At 34.9% G+C, this 13,488-nt stretch overlaps 1 protein-coding gene across 2 annotated transcripts; it reads right to left on the bottom strand.

Annotated features, from left to right (window-relative positions):
* Window positions 1-2,428: 2,428 nt before the first annotated feature.
* LOC106054546 (toll-like receptor 4) lies at window positions 2,429-13,284 on the bottom strand. 2 transcript variants are annotated; one of them, XM_013210445.2, is made up of 2 exons: window positions 13,066-13,284; window positions 2,429-5,931 (listed from the first exon to the last, which is right to left on the bottom strand). In XM_013210445.2, the coding sequence occupies exon 2, from the start codon at window positions 5,919-5,921 to the stop codon at window positions 3,345-3,347; it is 2,577 nt and encodes an 858-aa protein (XP_013065899.2). In that variant the 5' UTR covers window positions 5,922-5,931; window positions 13,066-13,284; the 3' UTR covers window positions 2,429-3,344. The 2 variants fall into 2 exon arrangements, with proteins under 2 accessions (XP_013065899.2, XP_013065900.2); XM_013210446.2 differs by having other exon boundaries at window positions 13,122-13,283.
* Window positions 13,285-13,488: the final 204 nt, after the last annotated feature.

Genomic DNA, 13,488 nt, shown 5'->3' with positions numbered 1-13,488 from the left:
TGCTTTGTTTTGATTTTGCTCCTTCGTATTGCCCTTCGTTTCCTAACCATGGCCACTGCTTCACATATATTTCATGGAGTCAACAGGTCTTTCAATGTAGTCGAAATTCCTGCATGAGGTAAACTGTTTATTTTTTTCAGTCACATATTTCTGGGAAAACGTCATCGACGAGACTGTTGCTCTCAAACTTCGCAAGATGGCTGTAAGCTTTGTTTGCAAACATTGGGATAACTATGGTGACACCCTGTCCATTGTTCTTACTCATAGAAGCACAGTCATACACTCTGCTGGACAATACGCTGCCTACATGATTACTTCCGGTAAATAGCGGTGTATGCTACGCCGTGAGTCGACCAGTTTATCTTATTTCATCTCATGTTGAATTGTCTCTATTGTAATCAAAGTTCTATTTTGTTTTGTTCACAAAGAAGTTGTTCAAGTTATTTCACGTTGTATAAGTTCAGATAGTATACGCAGACAGCGGTTTAGAGGTTTACCGACAGTTTCATTTATACAGATGAACAACCGTCCCCAACAGTCTTCCCTCGCCAATCGGTGCACAGGGGCGGCAAGCTCGGTCAACAGAGCTCAGTCATAGGCGACTTCCACAGTCTCGTCCCAGCTGGTACCACAAAGTTTTGGTCATTAAGAAGGCACGAGGCCATTATTCGTGGACGGCCTTATTTTTTTTTTGTTTACAAAGAAAGACAAATACAAATTAATTTTACAAAGAGTTTAAGTTTAAGTTTACAAAGAAAGTTAAAGACAAATTAATTTAAAAAATGAAAACAGAATTTGTATAACTTATTGTTCGTTTTCTTGTAATTTCTACCACTTTTTTTTTACACTATCAGCACCACAGTGTATATCATCAACCGAAGAGATAGAGAGTAGGTATGAAGTTAAGAACTGTAAATACTCCTCTTTAATTTGTAGCAATGACTTTTACGTAATACGTTTTTATACAAACAAATGTGAAGACATGACCCCTTGGAAACAAAATACTTACAGATTTGTTACACATTAGCATTTCATAAACATAGCGATATTATTATTTTTTTAAATCTAGAATAATAGAACATAAAAAAAACAACAACAAATATTTAATGTTTAACATCTTAATGACTCATCTCAGGGATATTTCTTGCAAATAATACGCTGTAAATTTATTAAAAAGCTTTTTCTATACCTACTCGTTCTAGCAGACTACGCACAAAGTCGAAATCGCTATTTTTATGCATCTAACTGACGATACCAGCGTTAATTCCGCCAGAATGTGGTAAATAATTACGGAGAGAAAGAGTTAAAATGGGGAGCATGCAGACTCTTGTTTACAAAATAAAATTTACACACTCTTAAAGAAAAATATACAAGCTTTTCAATGGTGACATTAACTAAACAATTACATGTCTTTATCGTAAAGTAATAATTTTTTTTTTCATTTTGTAAACTATATGAAAACAATGTTAATCAATTGGCTATTGGTTCTATTGTAAAGCTCGTTAATTTTTCAATAAAATACACATGTTTAAACAGTAATTAACATACGCCCCATTTATATATATATATATATATATATATATATATATATATATATATATATATATATATATATATATATTACTAAAGGGCTTAAAAAAACCTTTGTAACGGTACCATTTTTATTGTAATCCGATATATCTATTTTAAGATATCATAGGGGGAAACATGACTAAAACGTAAAAAAAATTACGCAATTTGAAAAACAAAAAAAGCGCGAATTTAGCTTCGGTTTCGGTTATGCATTAAAAAAAGTTTTATTTATTAATTTCTTTTCCCTATCTAGTACTCTCTAGTACTTCATAGTCTTATAGTCTAAGCTCTTCTGATTGTAGGCAATAATAAAGTTCAATTTGGCGTCCTTGACATTGTTTTTAAGTTTGTCACGGAAATCACCAGTGGCTACAGGTAGTTCTGGTTACAGTAGATCGATTGCAAGATGACCTCCTTGTTCTATCAACACAAAACTTTGTACATTTATTTTGTAAATTCTTGTCGACAAACAAAAAAATGTGACAAGATTTCAGTTAGTTAAGAATACCATGAGGCACTTTTAAGATATGTAGGCCTATATATGTGTGTAGTGATGAGTATGCTAGGGATAATTTTTTTTTTGGGGGGGGAGGGTGGGGTGAGATGGGTGTACCATGAGCATAACGATATATTGAGAATGAACAACAACAAAACGGCTGTTAATCTTGTTTTCATATAAATTTGACAGTTTATGTTTATCTTTGAGAAAACAAAATTACAAGCTATTTGACCACCCAGGGAAAACTCTGGTTTCATCGTTCTATCTTTCAACTTATATTATAATAATCTTAGAATTAAATTTGGCATGCGTCTATTTATTCCTAACCCTATTCCCGCATATATTTATTAAAGAGCAAAAAAAAAAAAGTTTAGGAACACTTTGCGCACCATCTTATGTTGAATTCCTTAGCTGGGCTGATGAAATACATTTGTGACAACATACATAGGGTTTATAATACTACTACAATTCATTAATACACATTTAAATAGCTGTATCTCTAAATCCAGTATTCTAGTGTAGACTACTGACTACTGTCTTGAAATGTATTTTTTTAAAAGTCTGGATCTATACCACCAAAACAACAATTTTCTATACTCTAAGTATATCTATGCATGGGCGTAACCAGGATTTTTTTTTGATGGGGGGTGGGGGAGGTAAATTGGTGCGGGGTAAATTTTTTTAATGTCATTACAAGATCTTGTAATTTGTTTTTTTTTTCACATGATAATTTATTCTGGATTGCGTGGTATGATACATTAGATTATGTCCTTTGATTATTTGCATTAGTTTGTCAAGTAGTTTTTATTTGGTTTTGACACGATATGTTTTGTTAACATATGAGTTATTTCATATCAAGAACAAAGTAATCGCTCTTTCAAAAAGTCAGCAGCTTTACAAAGGAGGTATTTTCTTAAAAAACAAAACAAAACAAGAAAAACTTTTTTTTAAGCTACTTGTTTAACAATTATTACGTTGTGAAATTTGCGGCCATGACCTTACTTTGTGAAGTATTTCTGAGGAAATTAACCATTAAGTACTGTTATGTATTGTTAAGTACTGTTAAGTACTGTTATGTACTGTTAAGTACTGTTATGTAACACTTTGCTGTTCATGTAAAAAAACACCGTTAAATTTTACAGTGACTTTTAGACTTATCCAATGTCGTGACATCATTTCATAACCTTACAATTAGTATTATGAAGTAGTGTGTTAACTCGTTTCAGTTCTCCCTGATTTATATGTAGGTATGAATTATTTAGAATGCATTTATTCAGTCATTGCGAATGTCGTTAGCCACTTTATCCCACAACCAGCTCATGCCGTTCGTGTCTCTGAAGTCTTCCGGAAAGGGGATGTAAGTATTGCTACGAATGTAGTAGAGTAACTCCAGCCCGAGATCCTTGGTGGGGATATTGTCCACCAGTAGGAAGACCAGGACGCGGCGGCCCGTGTGCAAGGCCTCCATGTTGGCCATTTGTATCTCGAAGTTGCACCAGTAGCTGCTCAGCATATTCTGGGTGAGAACCACGACCGTCTTCCTGCTTCTGTTGACAGCCTTCACAATGTTCGAGCTTATGTACTCACCAGCCGTGAATTCACTGGCGTGGATGCAGAGATGGATCTCTCGTTTCTCTAGCTCGGGCACCAGTGTCTGCGTGACAAAGACGCCGTCTTCCTGATCGTAGGAGATAAAGGCGTCGTAATCGAATTCATCGTCCTCGCCTCTTCTTGAACTTTTAAACTGTAGATAGGCAGCGTTGTATAGGTATCGCAGCTTCCAGCGATACTTGTATACGATTCCCCCAGCTACTGCACCAACGACCACAATCATTGCAATGGCGATCATGGAAAAAAGCAAGACGTTGCTGGCGCACTGGTGGTTGAGGAGATTCATGTCTTCTTCAAAGTCATCGTTCACCACGTGACCTGTTTGGTCTGGGTACACACAGATATAGTTTTTAAAGCCCTGACTAAAAGCTTTCGAGGAAGTCATCCAGGTCATAAAATCATAATTTTTGCAGTTGCAGCTAATGGGCGCATTGCTCATGTCGATAGAAACGTTTCTTTTGTTAGAGAGAAGTCTGTCAATACTGTCTCGAAACTCAGACGTAAGACCTGTCATTCTTGTCAGGTGAAAGTCTAAAAAGATTAAATTCGACATTCTAGAAATGTCCACTTCGAATCTTATCAAAGCATTTTTGCTTATGTTGAAATATTCTAAGCTGGTCAAGTTACTGAAAAGGTCACACGTGAAATCTATGATAAAGTTTTCAGACAAGTCTAACACTGTGAGGTTTCTTAAAGCTGAAAATATTCTCGGGGAGACAAGAACACTCAGAAACGAGCCCAAGAGATTGTTGCTGATATTTAGCTTCTTCAAGGTGGAGAGAGTGTCAAAGAACTCGTCAGATATAAACTCGATATAGTTAAATGAAAGGTCTAAGACTTCAAGTTCATCCAGGCCATGTATCGGTCCAACCAAACTCGGGAATGTGTTGTTGGCTAGGCTCAAAGTCTTCAACTTATTCGCCCCAACCGTGAATTGAGTCAATCTGTATTGAAGGTCCGCTTTGTTCACTTCCAGTTTTTCAAGATTTGGCGGCAACGGAAATGAAAATGGTGACGTGTCATAAAGGTCATTTCCCGTTACGTCACACAAGTTTGCAGAATCTAGTGTAAGTTTTTTACTTTGAGGGAAATCAGATGGTAAGTTGTACACGAAATTGCTTCCACTTAAGATTAAGTGCTTTAAGTTTGTTAGATCTTTTAAACTCTTCAAGTATTTGCCAAAGATAAATCTATTTCCGCTCAGATCTAAATAGGTCAAATCTAAAAACGTCTCTATAATTCTCGAGCTATATGCGATAAAATTATTCTCCTGCGCATCGAGAATCTGGAGATGTTTAGGGAAGAATTTCACAAGCGACGTGGATAAGCAGATGCCCATTGAATACTGGTTTACAACGAGACGCATGGACAGCTCTCTAAGAGTTGCTTTCTCTTTCAGCCCGCGCATTATTTCTCCAACCGCCTCAATACCAAGATCCTCGTTGTCCGAAATATTTAAAGTGACCAAATTTGTAAAAACCACAAAAGCCTCATGGGAAACATTTTTCTCTTGTAAAGAGCAGTTGCTTATATCTAAGAAGTGCAAGTAAGGCACATTTTCGAACGTCTCACTTGTCAGTGATTTTATTTGACAGAGACCGTAATAACCCGACAAGATGAGATTAGTTAAAGATGTCAGGTTTAGAAACCCGGGACCTAGCACTTTATTTTGCAGTCCGTCTAGATACAGAGTTTTTAAACTTGTCAACACTGACAGGACCTGGTCAGGGTAGTTCATTGCAGGGTCGCTTACATTCAAAGAATTGTTATTGAGCAGGAGCGTTTCCAAGGTTATTAAAGGGCGGAACACATTGGGTGGAAAGTTTGCATTGAACATTTGTAACATGTTGGAGTTTAAGTTGAGAGTTGTTAAGCTCCTCAGTCCTCCGAAAGAATGAGCATTCAGTGAGCTAATGCTATTCTGAGACAGGTCTAGAACTCTTAGATTGACAAATCTCACAAATGATGAATCTGGCAAGTCGGAGATGACGTTGGCGTGTAGGTCTAATGAGGTGATTGAAGCATCAAAGCTTTCCCTCGGCACCGACGTGAGTCCCCTGTACGAGCAGTTCACAGCGCCGCCAGTACAGTTGCAGGTGATGCCTGACGGTGCTTTGGAAGTTGGGTCATAACAGGTGACATCTGTTAGTTGAAAGCTCCAGCTAGCTTGAGCAGCGAATGCATTCCATAATAAACAAAGTAAGAGAGAAAACACCAACCTTGTCATTTCAACTGCCATTGGAAAGTTTCTGTAGGGAGGAAAATACAAGCGCATAAGTTAAAATAAGTAAATCTAGTTGTTACTAGCTAGTAAGCTTACTAACATTAGTTACAATTGGTTACAATTCTGTCATAAGTGGTACTATGATACTTATCAGTTTCTTTTAACATTTTTTTTTTACGTTTTCCATTTTAACCAAGAAAAACTAAAGACAAAACTCACATGCAATCCATAGTTCGGAGCTCACGCAGAAGAAATAACTATACACGAATACGCACACATACAGATATAGATACATACATACATACATAAATGCATACATAGATACATACATGCATACATAGATACATACATGCATACATACATACATATACATACATACATACATACAAACATAGGACTACATACATACATACATACATACATACATACATACATACATACATACATACATACATACATGCAATAGGCAAAGAGTGAAAGGATCCCCATTTCCTGCTTTGTCTAGACATGCTATAGAATGACTATTCTGCGTCAGGCAAAGAAAAATGTCTTATTTGGAAAGAGATTTATAAGTTAAAATTAAATGAGTGAACAAAAAAAAGCACAAATAAAAAACAGGTTTTCCTAAAATATACTATTTTCTATGTCTTTATACCCGATGCTAATTGAAATTTAAATGTTTTAATAATGAAATAATATATTAATCAACTAGGGGTATTTTAAAATAGTAATATACATTAGTAAATATAAATTGTTTGGTTTCTTCTAGGGCTAGGCTAAATGTTTTTACTATATTCTTCTGAAATACAAAATAAAATCATTATAATGATGTCTAATCTTATATAATACAGACGTTACTTCAAAAAAGACGCTTAGTTCATGCATATAGTCATTTAATGAAAGAAAGGATTATTTTTAAAAAAACCTGTCGCTTAAGCAAAGAAAGGTTATTAACCACATATTCTATTTTGTAAGAGTTTTTATTTCCTTTCCCAACTTTTTTTTTTGTGGTCTCTTCTTATAAATTATCTTATATTAAGAAAAAACTCTGTGAGAACCACTGAACTTAATAGACACCTTGAAATCCAAAGGAGGATAACATATGGAGTATAAGTCTTACAAAGGAGGATAACATATGGAGTATAAGTCTTACAAAGGAGGATAACATATGGAGTATAAGTCTTACAAAGGAGGATAACATATGGAGTATAAGTCTTACAAAGGAGGATAACATATGGAGTATAAGTCTTACAAAGGAGGATAACATATGGAGTATAAGTCTTACAAAGGAGGATAACATATGGAGTATAAGTCTTACAAAGGAGGAGAACATATGGAGTATAAGTCTTACAAAGGAGGATAACATATGGAGTATAAGTCTTACAAAGGAGGACAGAAACTATCAACAAGACAAAGTGGACGTTAAAAAAAAATAGACAAAGGATTCAATGAAAATGTTTGTATGTCACAGGCTGTACAATTGAATTATTCTGTTCATCAAACGTTTCTCAGAGGAAGTGATTGTTACAACTGTTTATCATTGGCACAAACAAACAAAATGTTTACAACTATCATTGTTACAAACAAACAAAATGTTTACAATTGTTTATCATTGGCACAAACAAACAAAATGTTTACAGCTCCATGCTCTACATTTTCTTCCAATAGTATTTAGTGATAAAAAAAAAGCTTTTCATTGACTAATGTTATTCTATATTCTTTATATTTTTTCATCTGGACGGGGCTTAAAGTCAAGTAGACCAAGCTGATAGTAAGAATTTAAATAAAGAAATCAAGTTATTATAATTATTTTAAACGACCTCTCTTTGTTTTGTGTCAGAAGACCGAGTTCATTATAAAGTTCAATGTTAAGACGAGTTTATTATATACGGGTATAAACACTTTATTTTTAAATAGCGAGATCTGTCAGTATTTCAAACAAACAAAAAAAATGAATGGCACTGAAGTCTTGATTCAAATGATAAATTAACTGTCTGTTTTCCACGACCAACACAACAAAACATTTTAAAACGTTTTAAATCCAGATCTTACACCCTTCCTACAACACACTATGAAACATCTTCTGTATCAACATTTTACCTAGTACAATGCAACTGTACAAAGTAAGCACACTTAGTTGTATGAAACAAGCTTGACACTGTAAACAACAAGACTGGCGAATAGAAATGTTATTTTGATAAATTAGTAATGAAAATTTCACGCATTGCCTAAATCAGTTCTAGTCACTCTATAGCCTATTTGCCTAGGCAAAGTGGAAAATAAAAAATTATATATATATATATATAGTGTTATATCTCCTATACTGAAGCTTATGGTGTGCGTCAGTGCACTGTTCAAGACGTGTGATGAACAGAGGGTAGAGAGACAATATAATAAAATAATAAATATTCCGGCTAAGCAGATGGAGAAACAATAATAGAAATAGGTTGGAAGAATTGGAACCGCCTGAGTTGTAGAAGAGATCGTTACCATTGTGCTCAGAAGGTGAGAAGCAGTGTAGGTTGTCTGATCAGGAAGAAGTCTTGTGTGGAAACTGGAAAGGGTCCTTTCCTGTGACTGGAAGACATTCCTGCTAGTGTATGTAGACTATCGTTCTGGAGACAACGTGAAGGCAGAGAGCGGCTCCAACTGTGAACACGTGTTTGTGGCTAGATTGGTGAACTGTGTAGGAACGTTAAAACATAGGCGGCAACAGTGAACCTTGCATGTTAGTAGAAGGCAGTGGCGGCGACAGTGAACCCTGTAGGATAGAGCTACAGTAACTCGTAGTAATCCTTTCTCATCTGTTGCCAACATACATAATAAACATGATTCATCTCTTCACCTGGATCCTTCGTTGAGTGTTTTCATATAGTTCTTTGAAACTTTAAACATTATTTTATTTCATCATTATTCCATAGTATGAATGTCAAATGTGTGGATACTGTCAATGGTAAATATGTCTGCATTTTTTGTTTTACCACATTTTGATTTGGATATTTAAATTTTTTTTTGTAGTTCACAGTTTTATTTAAATATTGTTATTTTTGTCAAGTTATACTTACTTAAAAATGACATAAATGAAAACTTTATATTAGATAAAATCGTTGCTGTTGTTTTTATTAAATGCTTTCCCCTTTTCAATATATTGATCTGAGTGCTGGAACTAAGTTACCAATAGGCAACATAAGCTATGACTTAGCGTCTACACTTGTTTGGGGGCCACTCAAAAATATTTCCAGGGATATTTTTTATCATTTTGGAAAAAGTGCAAAGCAAAAATAATTGCCTGATGTTGATTACAAGGGGCTATATCTCAAATATGTTAGTCTTTATGCGGTCCTGACTGATTGCTCTTATATGCAAACATTCAAATCTAAATAAATACTTTTGTTTTTGCTTTCGAAGGGAAGTAATCGCGATATTTCATATTACAAAACTCCCCTTTAACTAAGTTTGTCAATGTTTCTTAAACTTTTACCGGTGTTGCCTCCCTAATAAAAAAATTTCCCCTCTTAGCCCATTGGTAGTGATGGGGTTAGGGTTAAGGTTAGAAACTTAAAATATATAATCAAGGCCAAAGTTTAATAAGAAACAAGAAAAAAATACTTAAAAAAACAAAGACAATATCTTCTATCTAGAACTTTCACTTCTATTATTTTATTTTAAATAACTAATAAATGTTAGTTTTAAAACAATGGAGCATTTCTGTTTTCTGTTCATGTGATATCAACAACTTTGATCATCAAACAAAAATGCAATTAACAGTTATTTTGTCACAGTCTGCATTTGATGAGAAACTGGAGAAGATGCAGGTAAAAGTTATGGAGCCAATCTCACTTGAAGCATTAGGAAATTTTGCTCATTATTTTTGCCAAAAGCTTCTTTGTAATATAATGATCCATATTTCTTTCCAGTCACGTGGTGGTGTTTATTTTTCTGTTGGTTTAAAGTGGGAATCTCAGGCCTTGGAGGTCAACATCTAGTTGTTTTAATTAATTCGTTAGTGGCAAACGATAATTTATTAACTGCAGGAACATCAAGAAAACCCTTAGATGGTGCTGAAGTGTATCATAGATTCTAGTCTGTAGGCCTGTTATTGAGATACAGGTCTACATCTACAGTTAGGCCCTTCTAGATCTAAGAGCATTAGGATAACCAACTCCAGAGAAAAAAAAAACATTCTCATCCCTGCCCGAAAAGTAAATTGACTGTGTGTTTGACTGATTATAATAACCTGGTAAGATAGACGTACACATGTAGGCCTCATGGCCGATTTAACTGATTGCTCCAAATTGGGACCGCGCCTGGCAGGGGCACCGCAATTTAAATGTAGCAAATCACTATCAGTCATGGCTCTTGTCACAGGATTTTTCAAAAAGTATAGCTTTAAGGGTTGACACATTTAGTGTATCTTGCAATAAACATAACTTTACATAACTCACTGGTGCCTATTGCGTTGGAGTTGCTTCCTACACATGTTGTCCACTAAATGTTGCTATAATCATCTAATGAATAGTATTAGTTATTTTAAACTGTAGAAGAGGGGCCTCGCAAGTATTCATTAAATTGGGCCCCGCACTTTGTAAGGCCCGCCCTTGTAAGCCTAGTTTATTTAACTGTAGTGTGTAGCCACTCCGCGTTTTTTTTCTTTGCGCAATAGTGTTTGTTGTATGTTGAGTGGTGCTGAGACACAAAAAACCCAAACAATTGACATGATTAGTCACGAATGTACGTAGGTCCACACTTACACTAGTTACACAGGTCAAATGGTTAACACTCCAGCATTTTTTTTCTGTAGTAACAGAATGACATTGTAAACATGTAGCTCTAATTTTCATGGAGAGTTTAAATTTTACTGCGAGGTTTTCCATTATATAAAAAGTCAATAGAATTTTTTAAAAAATGAAAGAAGCTTTCTTTGCTAAAAGTTTTAATTCAAGGCAAAAGACAAAGACATTTATTAATTTAGACTTAAAAAAAAACAGCAGTTTATTGTGCTAGAATTTTGTAAGAACAATTTTCCTTTTTACTGATTTTATTATGAAGAAAGATATAAATTTCCACAATGACAAAAACATTAAATCGAACCGTAGGCCTACAGTGCTGACACATTAGATTATCTAGGTCTAGACCAAACAAACCAAAGACAAAAATTATGAAAGTTATCAAAGTTTAATTCATGCATTAGACTTCATCGTAACTATATTTTTTTATACTTGATGATAAACTTTTAGCTAAACTACTTTGTTATAGTTTAAACTTAGTTTTGGTTTAACCGTGTACATTTTAGTTTCGTTTCCATCACTACCACATGGGCACCTGGATGAACACTGTAGCTCCCCAAAGTGGCGTCTTGCAGGGCTTTAGACTTGTAACGAAAAAGAAAAGAAACTTAAAAGACATAAACAAGTTTGTTTTGTTTTTGTATATACTAGAAACAGTTGTTTTTTTTTTTTTTACTGGAGATAGAATTGAAGATGCAGCAGGTTCACCCTCCAGCTAAAAGCCAGCGCTGTAAGCTTCGTGGACTTTTCTCATAAAAACGTCAACATAATGACAGTCAGATTTTCAAACATTCTTACTCAAGAAAATCTAGAAGAATCAAATTAGAGGAGACGTTTTGAAATGTCTTTTTCAGAAGTTTCAACACACTTTAAGTCAATATAATATGGAATATTCTTGCACCTCGCAAAAAATGGTATACATTTTACAAGATGTTTATTATGAAAATACAAAATTTGTAATGTATCATAAAATTATTTGCTCAGTTTCATATCCCCCCTTTTTATTTATCATGACATCGCCCCCCCCCCTTCCACAGTGTGAGAAACACTGATTTAAGTGATATGAGGAGAAAAAAAACACACACACAAAGAAATTCAAAAGTCAAAAGTCAAAAGATTAGGGATTAATTTTTCGATCTCTAGTTACGCTATGGCAGGCCCCAGGCAATGCGTGTTATGTATTGTGTGTTTGTGTGTCGCTTGGGGTGTGTGTGTATGTGAGTGTGAGAACATTGTTTCTCTATTGCGGTACATCTTTTTCATTTGTTGAAGACAGTAAGACGTCATCAATTAATTTTTTATAATTGTATAATTATGTGTTTTTTTTTATGTTGTTGCATATCACAATTATGAATTTCAACCCCAAAGAAATCCGTTCAGAGCAGGGTATGGATTGGGGGCGTGGTAGTGTGTCACTCCCAATCACACTAATCAATATTTCACTAACAAATGTTTCTCGGTTTACAACTTTCGAATTTCTTTTAGACTTGAAGCTAATCTACATTCTAGGACAAACCTCCCTCAGAACATCAGCGGACAGGATATGAACCCGGACCATCGAGACAACCGAACGACCGGTCATACCGTAGACCAGGCAGCCAAACAAGACAACATGGCATCACTCAATTCTTCTCAGTATATACATTTATGCATTGATATATTTTGTTATCCAAATTATATCGAGTGTCATCTAAATGTCACATTTATCCTAAACAAGTACTATGTCATTTGAATTTTAAAAATAAAATAAAATGATTATGTACTCAGCGATAAATTTTAAGCTTCCCCACCCCTGATAATATGTCATAGACCAATGTCCAATAGCTCACTACATAATCCATATGTTCATTTATATTTATATATATATATGGTTATGGTACAGCACACACACCCTCAAAGCCATATATATATATTCACCGTCCGCCACTTAAAAGTTTTGAATTTAATTTTGCCTGGAGTAAATTTAGTAGAGGACTAGGGCGTTTAATAAGTCTTTAAAAAACATATGGGCGTTTTTTGACGCCTGTAGGAAAGGGGGGGGGGGGCTGGGCGCTTTTAACTTTTCTCACCAGAAATCATTCATAAATTAAATAAGAACTAAATCCACTTAAAATCTTTTTTAAATAATTAAAATAAATAATTTACTGTGATAAGCAAAATCATTTTAATTTATGATTAGTAGGCCTAATGCTAGTCGGAAAATAAAAATTCACACTTGCTTTATTTAGCACAGATAACCAGCAGTACTTTAGACGTTATCTTCTGAATGGTAAGTACTGCAATAATTTGGCTAAGAAACAGAAGCCCACAGTTCCACTTTGAACAATTCGAATTGATTTGATCAACTTACCCTTTGACCTTGAACTACTTACCACGTTTTCACCTTGAACGATTTCGGGCCACACTATGATTCAATAAATGCGCTTACCTATTTACTTTGAAAATTTTGTAAAAATCTGGTTGGTGTCCGCCATGCTGATGCAAATCGATCCAGGTTTCGGAAGCTATTTCAAATTCTTCTGCCGTTTCCTGTGACCAACGTAGTCTCTAGAGACTTGTGCTCCATACTCTAGTGCTAGCGCATGTGTCAACTGTTCAACGGTCTGGGGGCTTCAACACGGAAGAGAAACTTGAATTAGATTTGTGATTGTGCGTGTCTTCAGGGGTGTCTGTGTGTATGTGTGTTTGCGTAATCTGTGTTTGACTTTTACGTTGGATAGTTCGGCGTGAACCTACCAAGTTTTTTGTTTGTTACTTGTCTCGATATATTTAGTAGATTGCTTTAAGGGGCTAGA

This window comes from Biomphalaria glabrata, chromosome 9 (assembly GCF_947242115.1).
Source record: "Biomphalaria glabrata chromosome 9, xgBioGlab47.1, whole genome shotgun sequence".
Lineage (NCBI taxonomy): Eukaryota > Metazoa > Mollusca > Gastropoda > Planorbidae > Biomphalaria > Biomphalaria glabrata.
This window is presented reverse-complemented; position numbering and strand designations above follow the sequence as displayed.

Coding starts and splice junctions, on each gene's coding strand:
- LOC106054546 (XM_013210445.2), bottom strand. CDS start 5,921: ATGGCAGTTGAAATGACAAGGTTGGTGTTTTCTCTCTTACTTTGTTTA.